At 45.3% G+C, this 22,106-nt stretch overlaps 1 protein-coding gene across 2 annotated transcripts in view; it reads left to right on the top strand.

The window, feature by feature from the left end:
* SWAP70 (switching B cell complex subunit SWAP70) overlaps positions 1-22,106 on the top strand; it is an 85,274-nt gene that overhangs the window by 20,571 nt on the left and 42,597 nt on the right. Inside the window, exon 3 of one of the 2 annotated variants that reach the window (XM_075927949.2) lies at positions 4,159-4,332. In XM_075927949.2, the coding sequence (XP_075784064.1) occupies positions 4,159-4,332 (174 nt within the window). Of the gene's footprint in view, positions 1-4,158; positions 4,333-6,089; positions 6,243-22,106 lie in introns of those variants that run through there. The other variant, XM_075927950.2, reaches the window with a different exon arrangement.

Genomic DNA, 22,106 nt, shown 5'->3' with positions numbered 1-22,106 from the left:
ATGATTTGGGGAATTGGATTTTTTTCCTTTTTGCAGTTTTACTTGAAGAATGTAGGTATCAGAAAACTTGATGTCATCTGCCATACACCGTTTGCAAGAAGGCTATTGGATATTTACTTTACTCTTTGCTAAAAGTGAGCTATTCAGTTTCTCTTTTCCTTGGATTTCAACATCATTGTGTTTGGTGTAGTGTATAGAGGTTATACAGCTGCTTAAGCTCCCCTGCCCTTTTTAACGATAGGCTTAATAGCTTAAAAAATCCTGAAGTGACTCAAGATGACTTGCCTTTGGGTAGGGCTGGGGCTTGTCCCCTCACCTTAAAATTAGCTAGAGTTAGCAAAGGAGGACCTGTTTTAGGGCCCAGTCCTGCAACTTCATGGAACTGAATTCATACTAGGATCAAAGCCTTAGTAATTATTTTCAGTTGAAAATAAGTAGTGCATGATAGCTAGCAAATTAATCAGACAAAGGGAGGCAGAGACTGTGCAAAAGCGGGCAGAGGGTCCTGGTTCCTGCCCCCCTTTCTTCCCCAGGCTCTGCCCTGGGTCAAGCTGGAGCTGTGGATCCTCCACCTGCCCGAGGTGAGCTGGAGGGGAGTAGCTCTGAGTCTGTGTCTCTGCCCTGCAGGCCACACACCCACGTCAGGTGAGGTCCTCTGTGTGGCTTTCCACAGCTGCCTGTGTGGCTCTTACCATGGCTAGGCTGCGGCCCCCTCATGGAGTTGTCCAAGTAAGAGCCATGGTCCAGTGTGCCTCCTGGTCTGGGTGGAGATATGGGCCAGGGGCTGCTCTCTATTTCCCCTGCCCCCCTTCCTGGGCAGGAGGAGGTCATCAGCCTGGCACCCCATGGGTTTGCTCCACCTGTTAACCTGGAGGGAGGGGTGTGAAGGAGTCGGGTCAGGGACCCTTCTGAAAAGTGGATGGGTAAGGTCCCCCCACTTTCAAAAAGTGTGAGCCCCCCCTTCCAGCGCCTCTAGATCAGATTGAGAAGTTATTTTCTCAACTATTTGTACATGACCATTTCTCAGTAAAAATGTTATGGTTCTGACACTTACTCTATCTGAATTTTCAAAAATTAAATAAAACGAACAGAAACCCTGCTGTCTGAAAACAGGCAAAGGAACATGGGACCTGACTCTACAGCTGCTCTGAAAGTAGGTGTTTCAGAGAGTGGTGTAGTGTATTGGTGTGCAAATGGGAAGTACTTTCCTGATGCAGTAGCTTCAACATCCCAACTGTTTGAAGGATATGGCTTAGTGTGACAGCCTGCAGGAGAACCCAGAGAGCTGGGCTGGGAGTGCTCTGCACCTCCTCATGTGGCCAAGAGCCCCAGTTGGCCAGCCCCTTCTTGCCGGAGCGCACACAGGTATGCACCGCTTTACATTCGCCTCATAGTAAAGCGTTGAAACAGTGGTCTCTGAGCTTTCTATACCCAGGACTGTTTTCTGAATTTAAGGGCAACCCAAGATCTAGCTCCTTCCCCATGGCCCCATTCCTCCAAACTTCCTCTCTCCTTCCCTTTACCCGACTTGAGCAGGCGGTTGGGGTGCAGTAGGAGGTTCATAGTGCAGGCTGGGTATAGGGTGCTGGCTATGGGCGAGGGCTGGGGAAGGGATCTGAGGTACGGGGGCCTGGGTTGCTGGCTATGGGCAAAGGCTGGGGAAGGGATTTGAGGTACGGGGGCGGGAGCATGGAGTGCTGGCTATGGCGAGGGCTGGTGTGCTGCCTCTCGCCAAGAAGAACTTGATGCAGGTAGCTCCTTGTTGGCAGTGCAGTGAGGCTGAGGCATTCTTCTTGTCTGTCCCGGCCCCATGCTGCCTCTGGAAGGGGCCAACGTGCCCGGAGGGGTGGGGAGTGAGGGGGACATGGCTGTGCCCAAAGCCCCTGTCTGTTGACATAGTTTCCTCAGCTCCCATTGGCCACAGTTCCCTGTTCTTGGCCAATGGGAGCTGTTAAGGCAGTACTTGCAGGCAGGAGCAGCGCTAGCTGAACCTTCTGCCCCGCCCCATGCCCCCACTGGCCACGCTGGCTGCTTCTGAGAGTGGGACAGGTGTCTGGGGCTGGGGTTGGGGCTGGCAGGGGGCCTGCATTAGCAGCAGCCTCCCTCCACCACTAGAGATTGCGATCAACTGGGAGATACCACCCCCCCCAAGTACAACCAGTTGATGGGTTGGCGACCACCAATGTTTCCTCTAATCTTTTCCAACCAAGTGCAGAATAATTTTATGTGCACTGAGGCATGTGTTAATGTGCACCACTAGAAGAAACACAGAAGTAGCTATGGGCAGCATTTCCTGAGTGGCCACACAAGCACACAGCTTACAGGGAACGCTGCCCTAAAGGGAGTTTGGCACGTCACACCACAACTGCCACTAAGTGCTGTTTAGTCAAAGAAGGTGAAAAACAACTGAGGAATGGAGGAGAGTAGCACACATACAAGCAAAGGGATTGGAATCACGTTTAGCATATGTCATTAGGGCCATAATTTGCATAAATTTTGTTTTAGGTATTTATTTCCTAGATGTTCTTTACCCTGTCCTTTGACCCTTCTCCCTCCTGGTCTCTCCACTTGGACTGTTGATAGAGATAATGTAACAGACCTGGTGGACTGTGGCCTTCTTTATTGGTTTCTCGCCATCCTGGAAATTAATCATTAGTCCAACATATACTTTCTGGAATGTTTTGGGGTTTTTGTTTAATTCCTGATTCTCTACCTTAGTCTTTTCACTCACTTTCTTGTCCTTGCCCATAGCTAGCTGCTATGTGTAGTCATTTACTCCTGAGAGAATTTTTTGCAAATTTTATTTCTCAGTAAATAAATGCTGAGGTTCCAGCATGGCTGTGGGGAGCACAGGCCACTGGCTGTAGGAGGTGGCTCTGCAATCCCCTCCCCTCCCTGGACATGCACTCCATGTAAGGGTAGTACAGAAAAGGCAGCTTGTGCTCTCAAAAGAGAGAGGCCCTGGGTATGTAACACTATGTGCCCGCTCCCCCCCCACTTCTCCTGTTGAGGTGGGCAGTGGCCCCTAAGCTATGCCCATAGCCACCCCTGGTCCCACTCCAACATGGTTTCCATTTATTTACCCATCGTTTTCTGTGGGGAAGCAAAGATATTGAACGGCGGGATGTGAATTCTACATACGTACACAGACAGAATTCCTCGAGAAGTGAGTCGTAGATTACCCACGAATAACCCTGTGAGTCCAACTGGATTTACGTAGCAGTAAAATGTTGCAGTTTAGTGGTGAAACCCATAAAACACTGGGCGATTTGGAAATGTATGTTATTTCCAATCATACATAATTTTGAAATGATTTGTTGCACTTGATGTCATGGTGGAGGCCTCCCCCCACATCTATGTTTTGTACAGGTTATAAAAAGCAAGAGAAATTCTATTGCCGTGCAAAATGTGCCTTTTAATTTCTGGGTAAGCAAAGAAACAGCATTAAAAAGCTGCAGAGTTATGAGTTATGGAATAGGTATTTAATCGATCATAAACAATTGAATACAAATATGGTATTTTCTATGGTAAAAATCTTTGTATGTCAATTATATACACAGGTCCTAAAGATGGTAAAGAATAAAGAAGAAACTGGAAGTTTTCAGTTATTTCAAAATAAGGAAAAAGTGTGAGGAAATTACAGGGCCTATGTTAAAAATAAGTTATTGTATGTGATTGTAAATTATTGTAGTTATGACTTTATTATAAAGTAGTAATACAACAAAACTTTCACACTTACTTTTCTGTATATAGCTTTTAGGTTTTTTAATATTATATCTGGGTGCACTTCATCCATCTGAGTAACTCCGTGTAACATAAGGATAGGTGTAGTTAAGATGAGGTATATACGTTAAAAGGTATGTTAAAACGGGGTACGGGAGTAAATATGGGATATGGATGACTTTCCTTCACTGAAGTTTTAAAATCATGCTTTAAATTCAACATAAATTATGGTTTTACTGGACGAAATTCCACAACTAATATTTTGCAGGAGAGCAGACTTGATGACCATATTGATCCTTTTGAGCCTTAAAAGCTGTGAGTTTTATTGGTGCTCCAGTATGATTTCATCAGTGCATCTCAGTTATGTTTATCTGTACAATATAATGTACTGTTGCACGTGGATTACATTTTTTTGTTTTCATTTTTTCTTTTTAGGTTCAAGGGAACTTTGACAAGGTTGAGTTCAACAGGATGTGTTGGACTCTCTGCTTCAAAAAGAACCTCACTAAAAGTCCTTTGTTCATTAGCGGTGAAGATGCCTTTAAAGTTTGGGTTATTTTCAATTTTTTATCTGAGGACAAGTACCCATTGATCATTGAACCTGATGAGGTAAGAAACAATGATTGTAAACTACTGTGCTAGTTCTTTCAGTGTCCAGATTGACTCCTGTGGCTGACAGCTCCATCCCTGTGGGAGGTGCCCCACCTCTTCCTACCCCTGTTCCACTCCTCCCTGCACAGCCATACCTACCACTGCTGGTGTCCTATGTAGCCCAGCAAAGGCAGCCTCCTCCTGGAGACCCTGCGGGGCAGAGGCTTGCTAACTCTCCTGAACTGAATGCCATTTGCTGCAATGAGTTGGGGAAAGTGTTGCTACTCTCCAGCTGGCAGCGTGATGGCCCTCTGCTCCTCCAGCCTGCACTTGCATCACTTAGTAATTGGGGGCAGGGTGCAGAGCCCATGGGGTCCAGGCCCTGTCCGTGGCTGCTTCCATTCCATTCCTACGCATACACAGCATAGGGTACTGCTAAATTTTGGCCCAAGTTTAGTGGTACTCTACACAGCTGCATGTGCTTAAGGAGTTCAATGGACAGGCTGGCTCTGGTGACTGGTACAGTAGAACATCAGAATTACAAGCACCTGGAGAATGGAGATTATTTATAACTATGGACAAAACATTGTGGCTGTTCTTTCAAAAGTTTACAACTGAGCATTTTAATAGAGCTTTGAAACTTTATTGTGCAGATGAAAATGCTGCTTTTTCCTTATTTATTTTTAAATAGTTTAACAGAGCTGTACTTTATGTGCTTTTTGTCTTCATTATTGCTTGGTTGCATGCTTCCAGTTCCAAATGAAGGTGTGTGGTTGACTGATCAGTTTGTAAATCTGATGTTGGTAACGCTGAGATTCTGCTGTGTTCGGTGTTCTTTTGAAATCATCAGGTGAAGCCTCTAGAGCCTTTGAAAGAGAAAAATATATTTTGAAGTGAATGCAACTGTTAATTTTTTAAAGAAAAAAGCTGCAGTTTTTTTTTTTAAACAGCATTTATTGTGGGGAGCTGTGGTATGGCTTAGTTTGACTCTTTTTTAAATTTTCTTCTTACAAATACACGATCTAACCCTCAAAAAACTAAATCTTGAGGATCAGCCCTTGCTGACACTGGTGTTTTAACCACTGCACCTGTTCACATGCGGGTAAGTTGAACTCAGAGGCTATGTCTACACTACAAGTTTTTTCAGCAGAAAATATGCTAATGAGAGACTCATTAGCATATGTTGTGACATCATTATCATATTTTCTGCCTGTTTCTTTGTGCGCAAGGGTTTTTGCACAAAAAGCAGTGTGGACATTTCCTTTTTGTGCAAAAACCCTGTTTTGCGCAAGATCCTTATGCCTGTCCCAGCCCTGCACTTACTCCATGGAAAAGAGGAAAGCTGTAATGTGGCAGCTATACCTTTATGTATGACACTGTTAGAAGATTTACCCGGCATTGCTCAGGTCCTTAATTCTCATGGAAAATGAAAATGTACATACAGGGGGTGTGAAGGTTTAACCAGTTAACCATAATTAGTGGGGCTGGAGCAGCCCTGTAAAGGGTCTGCCGCAAATAGGGGCTGCTCCAGCACAGCTGCTGTTACCTGTACAAATTTCTCTATCCCTTCCACACTGTAGGGGCGCACACTTTTACCCAATTCCTAGGGCTCAAGGTGCAACCCTGTTAATTTACACACCCACTCTTACCCAATTCCTAGGGCTCTCAGGGCGCATCTTCCTGTGGGTTGGCAGGATGCCACTGAAAGATTCTCACACAGTAATATCCTTATCCTCTACTTATTGACAATTCCCAAACAAGCAGAATGCACATGCTAAGTACACAGTGTCATGCTCACCAATCCTGATAAAGGCAGGCAGACTTCCCCTGTTGGTCAGGCAAGATCAGTCTCTCTGGATCTTAGCTGCTGCACGCCACGGTTGGGCAGGAGAGTACTGGCAACTCTGGTCTTAGGCTGGGTCTTGGAGGTGAGTTCTTCTTCTTGGTATTCCTTGTCTTCCTTTGGTCTTCTTCCAGCATTTTGCTTCCTTCCTTCTGCTTCTGTTACTTCCAATCTTCTCTTTTTTTTTTTCTTTTCCTTCTTGGACCCCAGTTTATATAATGAAATCTGAGTCTTGCTAGCTATACCTTAACCAATTATTTTAGTATAATTGTACTAACCAATCATAACAAAATTACCTAACCAATCATACCCCACCACCTTAATTGATTGACACCTAGCAAAATTAATTATACAACAGACAGAAACAGTTACAAACCAGACAAACACACAGACAAACAATAGGAAAGTGTAATGACAATGATCATAGAATGAGGATTCCACAACCTCAAGTATTGATAAGCAGTTTCTTGCCAGACAGAACAGTGTTACTTAAGTTTTCTTTACACATCTTGAGATCTGTTTCATTATTTGATGACAGTGGGGGAGCTATTGGGACAAAATCCCCTCCTCACTGCCTGGTATGACACTTTTTAATACAATTTAGATGGAATTGTGAGTATGTGACTCCAGGCCTTACAGTAATGGCTGCTGCTCTTCAGTCTGGCTGCAGAAGGTGGCTTTGGTTCAGGCCTAGCACAGGTCTTCCATCATGGCTACAGAAAAGCCATATTGTTACACTGCTGCTCAGGAATGGGACTGCTCAGGTGTCCTGGCAGGAGCAGCCCCTGCCTGTGGTGGGGGGACCTTAGATTCTTGGTATCCTTTTTTTTTTTTTCCTCAACAACTTTTGTTTCCCCCCCCCCCCCCACACACACACTTTTTTTTCCTCAACAGAATTTTGTCCCTGTTTTTTTTGGGGGGTAGGGGTTGGTATTTTTTTATTAAACCATCTGGCATCCCTACTGCTTCAGTCAGGCTGGAGAAGTCTCCCCCCTCATCCTCCTTAATCAGTTAACCAGTTAAACAATATGTGTAAGCAGTTAGCCAATTAAATGGGATTTTACATCCCTAGTACATGCTTACTTTAAATCATTATTCTGGGGACAAGGGGGTCAGGATGCAGGCTGCCCTGGAGAGAGAGGACTATACCAGCCCTCTCACTGCAGTGGCTTGGGGCCAGGTGAGAAGCGCCTCTCTGTGACTGCTGCAGTGCCAGGGCTAGGGCAGGTCCAGGCTAATCTGACCCCTGTACTCCCCAGCCAGAGTGAGGACTCCCTTGTGAAGGTGAACAGCCAGCAATGTCTTGGTACAAATCAGGGGGAAGGGGAGAGCTTCATCCCTCCCCCCCCCATCCTTTCTAAAGAGTGCCTGGCAGGTGGGAGGCTCGGAGCTGAGGTAGTCTCAGACAAGGTGGGGGATGCACCCCCCAGACAGCCTCTTTCACTTTGCCGGGTGATTCTGGATTGTTTTCTGAGAAGCAGTCCCATTCCGGGCACATCCCACTTTCCTTGCACAACCAAACCCTGACCTTGCTTTAAGTTATGATAAGAGGAAGCTGTATTCCGAATTTGGTGGTCCTACTCCTTATCGTTTAGCCACACCAACTCTCTGAAGTATATAGTAAATATAAAATCCAGTTGAATGCACTGCAGCCAGTATGACTCTTCAAAACTTTTGTGGCTTTGCCAGGGTCAAGCATCAAAACAGGATGACTCAAATTCCACAACAACACAAAAATGAATGTAAATGTGTATATTATGCCAAATAGATTGTGTGTTCACTTCAAACAATGAGATGAATGCTCCTGTTCACGGATGTGTACTTCACACACAGATAAAACAAAGACCATTTTTTAAATAAAACTACTGGGCCTGATTTGATTCTCAGTTTTATCCTGTGGAATATCTTGAGGTTTTTTTAATACTGATGCAGACTTCAGTGATTCCAGTGGAGGGTATTCTTGATTCTCACTGATGTGAGTTTAGATAGAGGCCTATTCTGAATACAGCAATGCAGTGATGAGCAAAATTAGTACATTAATAACTGTCACTTGGTGTAATACCTGAAAGTCTTTGTGAATATTCTCCCTGAGTGAACATCTCCTCAACATAAAGCGAACCTCTGGACTTTGCCTTAGCAATTTATTTAGCCACAGAACGCTTTCACCCTGTGACAGTTTAACCATGCTGGAGTTTGGGGATGTCAAGACTAGAAATTATGGAGTTCTCCCATTTTTTTCCTCAAACTTTGGCTTATGTGGCACTCTTGTGCCAAGGGAGTCAGTGTTGGGTAGGGTCACTTGAGAGTAATGGATGTTTCTGCCTGAGAAGGTATGCTGAACCCTAACGACGTAGACCTTGGGGGACAGATTCAGATCCTTTAGACTTTGATTGTGCTGACTGCTAGTCAGCCTGGCTGACTTGAGAGTAAATATTTGGCATTTTGCTATCTGATGCTATTATTAGAAGTGCCAGGGTCCCAGGACTAAAGTGCAGATTTTTCTCTTTCAAATTTCATGCTGCCACAAAAATGAGTGCATAACCACAGTTTTTCTTGAGGCTGCTAGACAGGTGGCATCATCAGCTCTAAAACTAAAGTGCAAACTCCCTACTTTCATAGACAGTCTTCTTTCATTTCCAACCCACAATTGTACATGTCATTTAGGAAGAAGTGTGGCATGTGAGTTAGTATATCAAACTTTCACTCTGATTTCATTTAGCATCTTTTTGAATAGACACCTGACTACATCTTCTTTGTTATTGCAAAGCTTTCAAGTTTCATATGATGTAAAGAACATTTTTGTAAAGCTTTTGGCAGTGTTATTGCAGCTATGTTGGTCCCAGGATATTAGAGACACTAGGTGGGTTAGATGAGAGCTTTGTGTATAAGCTCAAAAGCTTTTCTCTTTCACCCACAGAAGTTGTCCAGTAAAAAATAATAAAGACAAGGTGGGTAAGATAACTAGTCATTTGGACGGCTCTGTTCTTATCATGCACAATACATGTATTCTTTCTTTAACCCTTCACTTTAAGTCCATACAAGTAATATAATTTACCATAAGTAACCTGTGCAATAGAAGCGCTGTCTCCTATTTGACACTGTTCTTTATTTGCTCTGCATCTATCATTGTAGAGTGCTCTGTCTTCTTGAAAAACTAGTTTTAAAAACAAATAGTTTCTGAACCAAGAAATCCAAGTTAAAAGTTATTTCATTTTATCAGAGTTTTGTTTTCTTTTAGCTTTTTGGATTTTTGATATTTTTATAATTCTTTAATACAGTTGAACCTCCTTGGTGCAGCAACCTCAGAACCTGACTGGTCCTGAACGCGTAAGTTTGCCAGACCAGGGAGCTCAATGATGGCCTCTCTGTAGCCGAGCTCTCTGGTGGGCCTCCTGGCCACCTGTACCGGCTCCTAGATTGCATTCCTGGCTGCTAACCCCACTCTCTGCTCCAGATGCAGGGCTTCACTCTCAGCTGCTGGCCCACTGGCCCAGCTCTGCCACCAGCCTGGTCCCAGCTGCCAGCTCTCTGTCTGCCTGCCCCTCTGCCGCTGGACTCCCAGCCAGCCCCTGTTCTCAGCCTGCCAAAGCATGGATGTTAGTACACCAGCGACTACCCAGCCAGAAAGGTTCAACAATATCAAATCTAAAATCCTGATGAGTTCTCCTAGCTCGGGGGTAGGCAATAATTTTTGCCCAGGGCCACTTCAAAAATTTTTGAAGTAGCCCCAGGTGCTGCGGCTCCTTGCAGGGCTGGAGGAGGCTTCCCATGCTCCCCCGCCCCCAGGCCCTGTTTGGCCTAGTGGGGGGGAGCGCGTGAAGCCACCTCTCCTCTTCCCCCCTGCCCTGCGAGGAGTGAGCGACACTTCAAAGCGCCACATGCTCCTGGCAGGGTGGGAGGAGGCTTCCCACGCTCCCCCACCCTCCGGCCTTAATTGGCCTGGGGGGTGGGGGAGCAGCAGGGCCTCCCCTGTCCTAGCTTCTTTCCTAGCTGTTCAGTCCCTGATTCTTCCCCTTATGTTAATGTTTTGTGCATTTATGCTTTAGTTGCTGTGTAGATCTAATGATAACAGAAAGCTAATATGGGTTTTAATAGACTTCTACTAGAGGATGGGAAAGGATATGGAAAGGATGAAAGGATCACAAAGGGATTAGCAGAATAAATCTGTTGCAGATCCTCTTCCTTCATGTATTCTGATGACTGGGGAGACTGGAGGGTGACATGAATTTTGGGAAAGTAAGCATGTCTTCCTTGAAAGTAAGAATCTTTGAAGTACCCAAAATAAAAGGACCCTCTTACTGACATGTAAGCTTTTCCTAGAAGGGAAGGAATAAATCTGAGAAGAATGGTTACACCAAATTGTGCCTTGTTATTGTTGTCTCTACTTGTTTTAAAGAGATCTAAGCTGGAAAATGCAGCTCCCTGGATAAGTAAAATAATTAATCAGAAATACCTTCATCTATTGTTATAATAGGAAAACTTTGACAGGTAGGTGTTGCAGGGTGCTCTGAAAATGGTCTAACTATGGCATATTATCTTCCCTACTACCTCATGCCAATCAGGAATGCACAGTGCTCTGTCCTGCTCCTTATAAATGTGTCCCTAGCTTTTATTAGGTGCCCAGCTGGATGGTGGAGAGATTCCTGTAATAAAAAAGAAGGGCAGAAGAAAACTTTAATCATATGCAAAAAAAATTCCTGCTGTATTTCCAATCTGAATGTTGCTTTTACTGCCCCTCTTATCTGTTACAGATGTGGTGCTATGTCTCACTGTTCTTTAACTGAAACGTGCCTTATCTTAAAAAAAAAAAAAAAAAAGTTTTCCCAACATTTCCCCTTTGTTCTGTTTCAGCACATGTGGGCTCTAACCTTGGAAATGCTTTATCATCTAATCTATTGTATGCGGTTAGTAAACAGGCACATTCTTGAGCCATCCCTAATAATGAAATACAAATCAGTATATAATGGTGTATTGTGTTAGGTTCAATTCAAACTTGAAATTTTTAAAAATGAAGCAAATATACATTCTGTTTAGGGCCAATTTCTATAAGTAATTGTACTGTTTTAAGCTATTTTTTTTCTAAGTCTGCTTTGCTTCAGACCAGAACTGTGGTGGAGTTGCATACAATATGGTGAGGAGTACTGTGAGGCACTATGCTATGCTCTGTCTGATATCAATACAGGCAGAGACCTTGCCGTCCAATCCCTGATCCTTCCCCTTATACCCTCCTTTTCTGCCCTCACCTCTGCAGAAAGCTCAAGCATGCCCACTGTAGCTCATTACCCTAGCACTGCTCAGCTGGGGGCAGGGACGCAGAACCCCAAAGCTGGTGTGCTGCAGCTTTACAACCCCAGCTCCTGGGTTGCACGGCTGCTGTGCCCTAAGGCTACAGGCCCCAGGGCACTGGGCAGGTAACACATCCAGCCCTGCCTCCCTGGGGAAAGTACACTGGCTTGCAGGAGGGGCCACAGTAGGCTGTTTGCCAATATGCTCAGTTTCCCCCTGCCTACAATAACTGCAACCCATGCAATTCTGTTAATGTGATATTAACTCCTAAAAGAGCCAGACAGATTCCAGTTGTGTCTGTCTGTGTCCCACTGAGACATGGAGACCTTGGCATGAGCTGGCGACTAGTCTGCCAACATTACAGCATCTACTTAAGGCGAGATTTCCAGCTTGTATAAATAAGGTAAAATGTTGCATAAGCATCATAGAGGAGCATGATAGGAGTTTCTGTAATCTGTGATCTTATTGCATAAGAGACTTCAGAACAGGCCAGAACTAGACCATACTTCTTCACTATGGAGTGGAGTAAACACATGCACATACACGTTTTATCTTACGTTTCATGTTAGAATGACTCCACCACATCAACCCAAAACAGGTGAAAGTTTGATACAGTCTGGAAATGGGGGGGAGGAGGTGGGTTGCTTGGTTCTCAGGGGAAGTCTTAAACCAACCTAGGCTTGTTTGAAAGTTCTATGAATCATTCAGGGCACCTGAGGTTTCTTCCATAATGACAATATGCTTGGCCTGTGGGTCCATGAATGTCCATACCACATTGCATGGCTTTATTCCAGGCATTTAAAGGCTCCACAAAATTCTTACTGATCTGGTACAGCCATGTTAATCATGGATGACCCCAAGGCTGCCACATGTCCATGGCTGGGCAATGTATCTTCCTGACCTTAAGTCCAATCTTCAGGGCTCAGTGTGCAGGGACTTTAAGCTGAGGCAGGCTGTATGACCAAAAAGTTCCCACTGGCAGTGACCAATGAGGACTTCAGTCTTCTCGAGGCCAGTTCTCAATAACACATCCCATTACTGATAAAACTCAAACCATCAGAAATGCCCAACAGTTCTGTTTGTATCTCATATGAAATGCTTCCAGGCTCCTGCTGTCTTATTTAAGCAACCAGACTACAGAGCGAGGGTAGCTGTGAGCCTGGCCCAAAGTACGTTTAACTCAAGCAGAACAGCTTCAACTGACAAGAGAGTAGCAAGCTTGGGACAGGAACCAGAACTAGGACAGGCTCAAACCCACACCTGCTACAGTCCAAGCCCACAGCCTCTGGGCTTCAGAGGATGTCAGAAGCAGCTGCTGGTCTAACCAATATTTAAACAGCTGCAATGGGCAAGAGGGAAGCAAGCCCCGTATCACCTACTGTACATGCAGCTCAACTGTGTATGGAAACCTCCTCCCCCACCTTTTTAAGGCAGGCAGAGGAAGGATTCAAACCCACAGCACTCCTAATCAAGGCAGGGAGACTAACCATTGGACTACAAAGTGTAGTGTTGTTGCTGCCTAAATAATATTCAGCTTCAACAGGCAAACTCAAGGATTCCCCCAGCTTCCATCACCATAACTAGCTGTATAACTCGGGCACATGCATGGGCTACAGCATATACCTCATCCCACACACCAGGGAGCAGAAAGGGGATTCGACCCAGCAGAGAAGCCCCACCGCTGGTGTAGCCTTGTGCACCAAGGGGGAAATTAAGATGGTACCAATGGCGAGTCTGGGTCAGACCCATGATCCTGCTAGCCCAGTTGCCCGTCTTTCGACAGTGGTTGATGCCAGATGCTTCAAAAGCAGTGGACAGAAGAGAGCAATTATCAAGTGATCAGTCTGAGGATGCCTGTGTCCTGGATCGTCTTGGCTAACACACTTGCAGGTTGGCGTTCACAACGTTGACTAGCGAGGAGGGCCACATGGTGACTGTGCCTTGCTGGAAGATGTACCAGCTTTGGCTTGGTTTAAACCTGCTGCCTATTCATGTCCTCGGGTCACCCTGACTCTTGTGTTGTGTCAGGGATATGCTATCTTTTCAAACCAAAGGGCCAAACTACCTCAAAATTCAGAACAAGAGGTCGACAAAGAGCTGGACAAGAATGCCCATTTGCATGACTGACAATATACAACTTAATATTATTGACAATTGACATGATCATTAATAACAGCATAACTGAAACGTTGGACTCACAAATTTTATTTAACAGGACTTCTGCTGCTGCACCTTTTTGCACATTTCTTTGAAGTTTACATCAGAACTGGTCAAATTCAGGTTCATGCGTGCATTTAAGCAACATGAGTAATTATGTGTTTTTAAAATTTTGAATTAATTTTTCTTTTTAATTAAAAAGTTGCATGTATTTTGGGAATGACAAAAGAGCCATATTTGGTTCCATAGTGAGCCATATGTTGCAGACCCCTGTGTTATGTGAAGGGATGACTAACATGTACTTATTTACTTCTCCACATGGTTTATAGAGCTCTAGCCTATCCTGTCTTTGTAATGGCTTTTCCATGCTGCAGTGGGAACCAGGTCCCCCTTCCCCTCAGCCATAGGTGAGGCTTCATAACCACTAGGCTAAAGGTTACATGGTAGGCCTCAGCCTCCTTCCTGCTCTTGCCTTAGTTTTTTGGTGGGACATTCAGTGGTACCTCCTGAAAAATGATTTTGGCCCCTCTGAGGTTCATGGCCAGGGATTGGAAGCAGAGCTCGGTACCTGGAAGGGATAGATGCTGGTTCAGTTTCCTTATCCCTGCCTGAAGAGAAGAGATTTGAATAGGGCTATGCATTCTCTCAGGTGTGAGTCTGAGTCAAGGACATAAAGAAGTAGGCCAAGATGGGTTGGGCCTTGTAACTTCATGAGTCTGTGTCATTGTTATTAAGTAGCAATTGCTGAATCCCTTTGTAGTCCAGTGGCCTGGGTGCTTACCCAGCTGTGTGGGTGATGTTGATTTAACTCCTTCCTCAGCTTCCTGCGAAGGGACTTGAGCAGTTATGTCTCAGGTGAATATCCAGCTGCTGGACTAAGAGGTTGTCTCTCTAGGGTGGGCCTGGTGTTTGCTGCCTCCTCTCGTTCCACTTTCATTCCATGTTCATGGGGGGGTCATAAAGTTAGCATATGGCAGTGCAGAACCTAGCAGTTTGGGTGTGTGCTTAGCATGTATTAGCTTGGGGTTCAAATCCCTCTTTATGCTTGTTGAAAAGGGGTTTGAACCCTTGTCTCTTACCTCTCAAGTGAAGGACTTGAGCCTTGCTTGCTCTTTTCTGCTGATGCTGCTACGCTTTCAGTATATATTCATTGGTCCAAAGCCCCATCAAACAATCCTGTGTAGCTTACTGGTTAGGTGTGTGCCCTGTAGGTGGGAGATTGGGCTACTGTCATGAAATAGTCACTGAGCCACAAGCATCCCAGGAGTCTCCATGTAGTCCAGTTGGTTGGGGGGTTGTCCCTTCAGCAGTGCAAGTGCTGTTTCAATTCCTCTTTATGCTCTCTGAGAAGGGATTTGAATGTTGATCTCTTAAGCCATTCATATGAGAGGTAAGTGCTAACCTAGGAGGCAGCTGGAGGCAGGGGTTCCTTCTGCCTCTTCTGTTCATGGCTGGTGACGTTCAGTAAATATGAAATGAGAATTGGGTCACCTAAATCTTGTGACGCCCTGTGTGTTCCTATGCTTTGGTACCTGCCCCAGAGGCAAGGAGGTGCTGGTTCAAATCCCCTGTCTGCTTGTTGAGAAATGAGTATCAGTGTGATTAGTACCTTCAGATGTTCCACTTAACTATGGTACATATTAACCAGGGCACAGTAAGCTTCTAGAGCCCTCTGTGGTCTGGGATTAGGATGTTCACCTGGGGTATAAATGCCCCTTTGATAAAATCCCTGCTCTGCTAGGAAGGAGAGCCTCTGGTGTGTGAGAAGGGCCACTTGCAGCCCCTCTTACTTTGTACAGGCAGTCCCCGGGTTACGTACAAGATAGGGGACTGTAGGTTTGTTCTTAAGTTGAATCTGTATGTAAATCGGAACTGGCATCCAGATTCAGCCGCTGCTGAAACTGATCAGTTTCAACAGCGGCTGAATCTGGACACCAGTTCCGACTTACATACAGATTCAACTTAAGAACCCCAGGCGTCCCCAAGTCAGCTGCTGCTGAAACTGATCAGCAGCTGATTCCAGGAAGCCCGGGGCAGAGCAACTCTGCCTCGGGCTTCCTGTAGTCAGCCGCTGGTCAGTTTCAGCAGCGGCTGACTTGGGGACGCCTGGGGCAGAGCAGCTCGGGTGCTGCTGGGTTGGTCCAGTAGCGCAGCCGCTCCTCGGTGCTACTAGACCAACCCAGCAGCACCCCAGCTGCTCTGCCCCAGGCATCCTGATTCAGCCACTGCTGAAACTGATCAGCAGCGGCTGAATCAGGACTTCTGGGGCAGAGCAGCTGGGGTGCTGCCGGGTTGGTCCAGTAGCGCCAAGGAGCGGTGCTGCGGGACCAACTGGCAGCACCCCACCTGCTCTACCACAGGCCCCGGGCTTTGCTCCATGTCTCCCTGGTCTGCTGGGGGGGGCACTAGCTGTGTTCCCCCCCCCCCCCCCAGCAGACCAGGGAGACGCTGAGCAAAGCCGCGGAGGACCCGGCCAGACCCGCGGCGCTTCCAGCTGATCTGGAAGCGGCTGCGGGTCCGGCCCCGGGTCCTCCGCTGCTTTGCTCCCCGTCTCCCTGGTCTGCTGGCTCCCCCAGCAGACCAGGGAGACGGGGAGCAGCTTTTCTCGCCCCGGAGGAGGTGGGCGGCAGGACCAGGCGTCCCGCCGCTCCAGTTCTCCGGGGCGAGAAAATCCCCGTTCGTAACTGCGGATCCAACGTAAGTCGGATCCGTGTAACTCGGGGACTGCCTGTAATTAAAAGAGGAATTGCTGCCAAGCAAATCCCATTTAGGGTAGGGGAAGAGTCACCGGTCAGCAAAGCAGCAACAGCCTGCTGTGGGAGCCTTCAGGAATGGTTAGAATAGGCATAGAAAGTGAGAACAGGTTGAGCACTAAGACCCAGAGAAGGCATTGCCTCCCCTTGCCTCAAACCTGCTGCCCATGATAAAAAAGTGTGTTCTGTAGCAACTCTTCTTTGATGAACTATTCTGGTAAAACAGAAATGGCTACTTCTTTGTGTCTGTGCCTTGTTTTTCCTGTAAAAATGCTGCATTTGCAAGGCTGAACTAGAAATGTATATGGAGTTGCATGTTAGTGATTCTAGGAAACTGCTTGGAGAAAGCATTTTTGACTACCTGGCCTGCACCAGCTGTTAATTTAATGGCTGCTGTCTTGCCTGCTATGCCAGGAAGGGGTTGAACCTGGGATCTCCAGAGATGAAATCTTGGGCTTCTAAAGCAAGATCTAAAGAGACAAGGCTTTTTAATGGGGGCTGTAACAGATTCTCATTCCCTGTGTATTGAAAACAGGGGGGAACTTGTCACATGTTCATTAGTGGTTACATTAATTCTTCCATTTTATTTAGAAACCATAGCTTTCTTGCTTGTTTAAAATAACAAGATTCTTCAAATATAAGGTTCAGAATAGCAGATTTCTCATTTGGTTCACCATATATAGAATCCTACCAAATTCACAGTCTATTTTGGTCGATTTCATAGTCGTAGTATTTGTTAAATAATACATTTTATATCAGCTATTTAAATTTGAAATTTCACAATGTTGTAATTGTAGGGATTCTGATGAAAAAGGCATTGTGAAGGGTAGCAAGGTTATAGTGGGAGGAAGTGCTCTCCTTATTTCTGCATTGCTGCTGCTGGCAGTGATACCTTCAGAGCTGGGCAGCTGGAGAGCGGCAGCTGCTGGCTAGGACACCAGCACTGAAAGCAGAGCTGCCATCAGTAGCAGCGCAGAAGTAAGGATGGCATGGTATAGCGTTCGTACCTTTACTTCTGCACTGGTGTCTGCAGAGCTGAGCTCTCAATCAGTAGTCACCTCTCTCCCACTACCCTGCTCTGAAGGCAACGGTGCAGAAGTAAGGATGGCATGATATGGCACTGCCACCCTTAATCCTGTGCTGTTGGTGGTAAGGTGCTGCCTAAAGAGCTGGGTTATTATTGCCGATAGTCACCGCTCTCCAGCTGCTGAACCCATTAAAATTCCTTTTTGGGTTAGGACCCCCGATTTGACAAATGCTGGCACTTCCCCCTGAAATCTGTATACTATATGGTAAAGCACAGAAAAGGCCAGATTTCACAGGGGGTGGGGTGGGATGGAAGGGAGGAGGAGGAGGGACCAGATTTCATTCTGTGGTGTGTTTTTAATGGCGGTGAATTTAGTAGGGCCCTGTATATGTACTGGTCCTACTTTGAGGTGCAGCTTCAAAATGAACTATTAATTAAATTAGTGGTATGTTGGTTTTTGTAGTGGTTGTTGGTAGAAAGGAAGAATATTTGACTCTGAGAGGTGGATTGCTTGAGAGCTTTTTAGTGGAATGTACATTTTTTCAATTATAGCCTGACCATTTAAACTCTGTCCAAGTCTGTAGCAGCTTGGCAGTTATTTCAGGGCTCTTTGGTGGCATTTGTAAAACGAGTCCAATGTCCAGATTCCACAAAATCCAGATTCCACAAAATCCAGACACTACAAGTGAAACCTTTGTTAGTCTCAGTAGCCAAGTCAAGAGTCTAATGGAAATGAACGGTGAGCTACCCACCTAAACCCTGGTGGTCCCTCTGAGGCAGAGTTGAGTCATTTTGAGCTTTGGGCAAATGATGAGGTGATAGCACCATTCTCAAGGTCTTAGCTGCTCTTGGGAACCTTACCAAGTTGGCACAGATATCACAAATACTTTATGTAAAATTATGACACTCTACTTACGTACTGGTGGCTTGCTGCAGTCGCTGTTTTGATGGATTGGACTTGTCCGAGTAGCCTTGAATGTCTGAGATATAAGAGGAGCAATGCTATGCTGATTATTTTCAGGAATAAAGGCATTGTGCAAGAGGGTTTTTCTTCCACAAGAAGGAGCAGTGTAGACAGCTCCTTCTGGTGCAAGAGCCTTTTCTGCAAAAATGGTAGCTCATTAGGTATGCAAATGAAGCTCGGCGATATTCCATGCTTAGCCTCATTTGCATATTTCTCCTGCAAGAAGCTGTGAGTGTAGACATAGCCACAGGACTTAGCCCAGACTTTGCCACAACACACATAGATAGATATACTTTAATCTAGCACATAATAATACTCACACATAATAATACTCACTGAAGGACTGTCTGGATATGTGGACTCTCTACGCAGACCCTACGCCATCAGCACTCCCAGCTATTTCCGTGACACCACTGATTTCCTGAGAAAACTACAATGCATCGGTGATCTTCCAGACAACACCATCCTAGCCACCATGGATGTAGAGGCTCTCTACACAAACATCCCATACATAGATGGAATACAAGCTGTCAGGAACAGTATCCCTGATGGTGCCACAGCACAACTGGTGGCTGAGCTCTGTGACTTTATCCTCACACACAATTATTTCAGTTTTGGTGACAAGATATACCTTCACACCAGTGGCACCGCTATGGGCATCCACATGGCTCCACAATATGCCAACATTTTTATGGCTGACCTAGAACAACGCTTCCTCAGCTCTCGTCTGCTCGTGCCCCTTCTCTGCCTATGCTACATTGATGACATCTTCATCATCTGGACCCATGAGAAAGAAACGCTGGAAGAATTCCACCACGATTTCAACAGCTTCCACACCACCATCAATCTCAGCGTGGACCAGTCTATATGGGAGGTCCACTTCCTGGACACCACGGTGCAAATAATTGACGGTCACATAAACATCACCCTACACCGAAAACCTACCAACCGCTATGCCTACCTTCATGCCTCCAGCTTCCATCCCGGACACACCACACGATCCATTGTCTTCAGCCAAGCACCGAGGTACAACTGCATTTGCTCCAACCCCTCAGACAGACACCAACACCTACAAGATCTTCACCAAGCATTCTTGAAACTACGATACCCACACAAGGAAGTAAGGAAACAGATTAACAGAGCTAGACGTGTACCCAGAAGCCTCCTGCTGCGGGACAAGCCCAAGAAAGAAACAAACAGAATACCACTGGCCATCACCTACAGTCCTCAGCTAAAACCTCTCCAACGCATCATCAGTGATCTACAACCCATCCTGGACAATGATCCGTCACTTTCACAGGCCTTGGGAGGCAGTCTAGTCCTCGCCCACAGACTACTCGCCAATCTGAAGCATATTCTCACCAGCAACTATACACTGCACCATAGTAACTCTAACTCAGGAACCAATCCACGCAACAAACCTCGGTGCCAACTCTGTCCACATATATACACCAGCAACCCCATCATAGGACCTAACCAGATCAGCCACACCATCGTTGGTTCATTCACCTGTACATATTCCAATGTAATATATGCCATTATGTGCCAACAATGCCCCTCTGCTATATACATCGGCCAAACTGTACAGTCCCTACATGAAATAATAAATGGACACAAATCTGATATTAGGAATGGCAATATACAAAAACCTGTAGGAGAACACTTCAGTCTCCCTGGACACACAGTATCAGATCTAAAGGTAGCTATCCTGCAGCAAAAAAACTTCAAGACCAGACTTCAAAGAGAAACTGCTGAGCTATAGTTCATCTGCAAGTTTGACACCATCAGCTCAGGCTTAAACAAAGACTGTGAATGGCTAGCTAACTACAAAAACAGCTTCTCCTCTTGGTATTCACACCTCCAGATCAGCTGCTAGAAGTGGGCCTCATCATCCCTGATTGAATTAACCTCGTCATCTCTAGCCTGATTCAGGCCTGCATATTTATACCAGCTTCTGGATATTTCCACTACATGCATGTGATGAAGTGGGTCTTTGCCCACAAAAGCTTATGCTCCAATATATCTGTTAGTCTATAAGGTGCTACAGGACTCCTTGTCGCTTTTGCAGATCCAGACTAACACGGCTACCCCTCTGAAATATAATGATACTTGGTTTATATAGAACTAATGAAAGGAAATTATTTTCTTTTGTGTCTATTTTAATAAAACATCATAAACAGTTTTGATGTATTCCCTTCTCAGCTCATAATTTTTATGTAACTTGATTACATGAGTTTAAGGGGTTAGCCAAGTTAGTCTGTTACAGAAAAAAACAACAAATGGTCTGGTGGCACTTTATAGACTAACAAAACATGTAGATGGTATCACGAGCTTTCGTGGGCACAGCCTACTTCTTCAGATGACCGGTTGCTTACGTGGTCTGGTCAACTATGATTTCTAGTCCCTCTATGACCTTCTTATCAATAAACAAGGGGAATACAACCTAGCTGGGGCTACTATAAGGTGGGTGCGTAACTGGCTGGATAACAGTTCTCAAAGAGTAGTTATGGTTCACAATTATGCTGGAAAGGCATAACAAGTGGGGTTCTACAGCGATGTGTTTTGGGGCTGGTTCTGTTCTATATCTTTGTCAGTTATTTAGATGATGGCATAGGGAGTATGATTATTAAATTTGCAGATGATACCAAGCTGGAGGGGTTTCAGGTGCTTTGGAGGATAAGGTCAAAATTCAAAATGATCTGGACAAACTGGACAAATGGTCTGACATAAACAGGATGAAGTTTAATAAGGACAAATGCAAAGTACTCCACTTAGGAAGGAACAATCGGTTTCACTGTTTTACTGCTGAAAGAGATCTAGGGGTCATAGAGGACCACAAGCTAAATATGAGTCAACAGTGTGACACTGTTGCAAAAAAAGCAAACATGATTCTGGGATGCATTAACAGGAGTGTTGTGAGCAAGGTACGAGAAGTCATTCTTCTGCTCTACTCTCTGCTGATTAGGCCTCAACTGGAGTATTGTGTCCAGTTCTGGTCACCACATTTCAAGAAAGATGTGGAGAAATTGGAGAAAGTGCAGAGGAGAGCAACAAAAATGATTAAAGGTCTAGAGAACGTGACCTATGAGGGAAGACTGAAAGAACTGGGCTTGTTTAGTTTAGAAAAGAGACTGCGAGGGGACCTGATACTTGAAAAATGCTATCTAAACAGGTTTTATAAGGAGGAGGGAGAATATTGTTTTCCTTGGCCTTTGAGGATAGGACAAGAAGCAATGGGCTTAAATTGCAGCAAGGGAGGTTTAGATTGGACATTAGGAAAAACTTCCTGCCTGTCAGGGAGGTTAAACACTGGAATAAATTGCCTAGGGGGGTATGGAATCTCCATCACTGGAGATATTTAAGATCAAGTTAGACGGACACCTGTCAGGGATGGTCTAGATTGTGCTTGGTCCAGCCATAAGAGCAGGGGGACTGGAGTCAATGACCTCTCAAGGTCCCTTCCAGTTCTAGGATTCTATGAGCCCAATCCCAATCTTGTGAGATAATTAGCAAAAGGGATTTGAGGGTGCTTCTCACCTTTTCTTTAAATAAAAAGTCCAAAGTTAAATGCAGATTAGAATTCTTCCATCTTTTAGTATCTTGTACTTTGGTAGGCCAAGATGAAACATCACAAATGCAGTCAAGTGGATACTATGATTCACATTTAGTGGAGAATATTGCTCGCCAAAAGATAATATTCTGCTCTGGTAATTTTAATTTCCCATCCTGCAAAGAGAATCCTAGCAAGCTCTGTTCAGAGGA

Source organism: Pelodiscus sinensis, chromosome 5, assembly GCF_052426305.1.
Source record: "Pelodiscus sinensis isolate ZL-2025 chromosome 5, ASM5242630v1, whole genome shotgun sequence".
NCBI classification, from domain to species: Eukaryota; Metazoa; Chordata; order Testudines; family Trionychidae; genus Pelodiscus; species Pelodiscus sinensis.
Note: the sequence above shows the minus strand (reverse complement) of the source record. Positions and strands in the feature narration are given on the sequence as shown.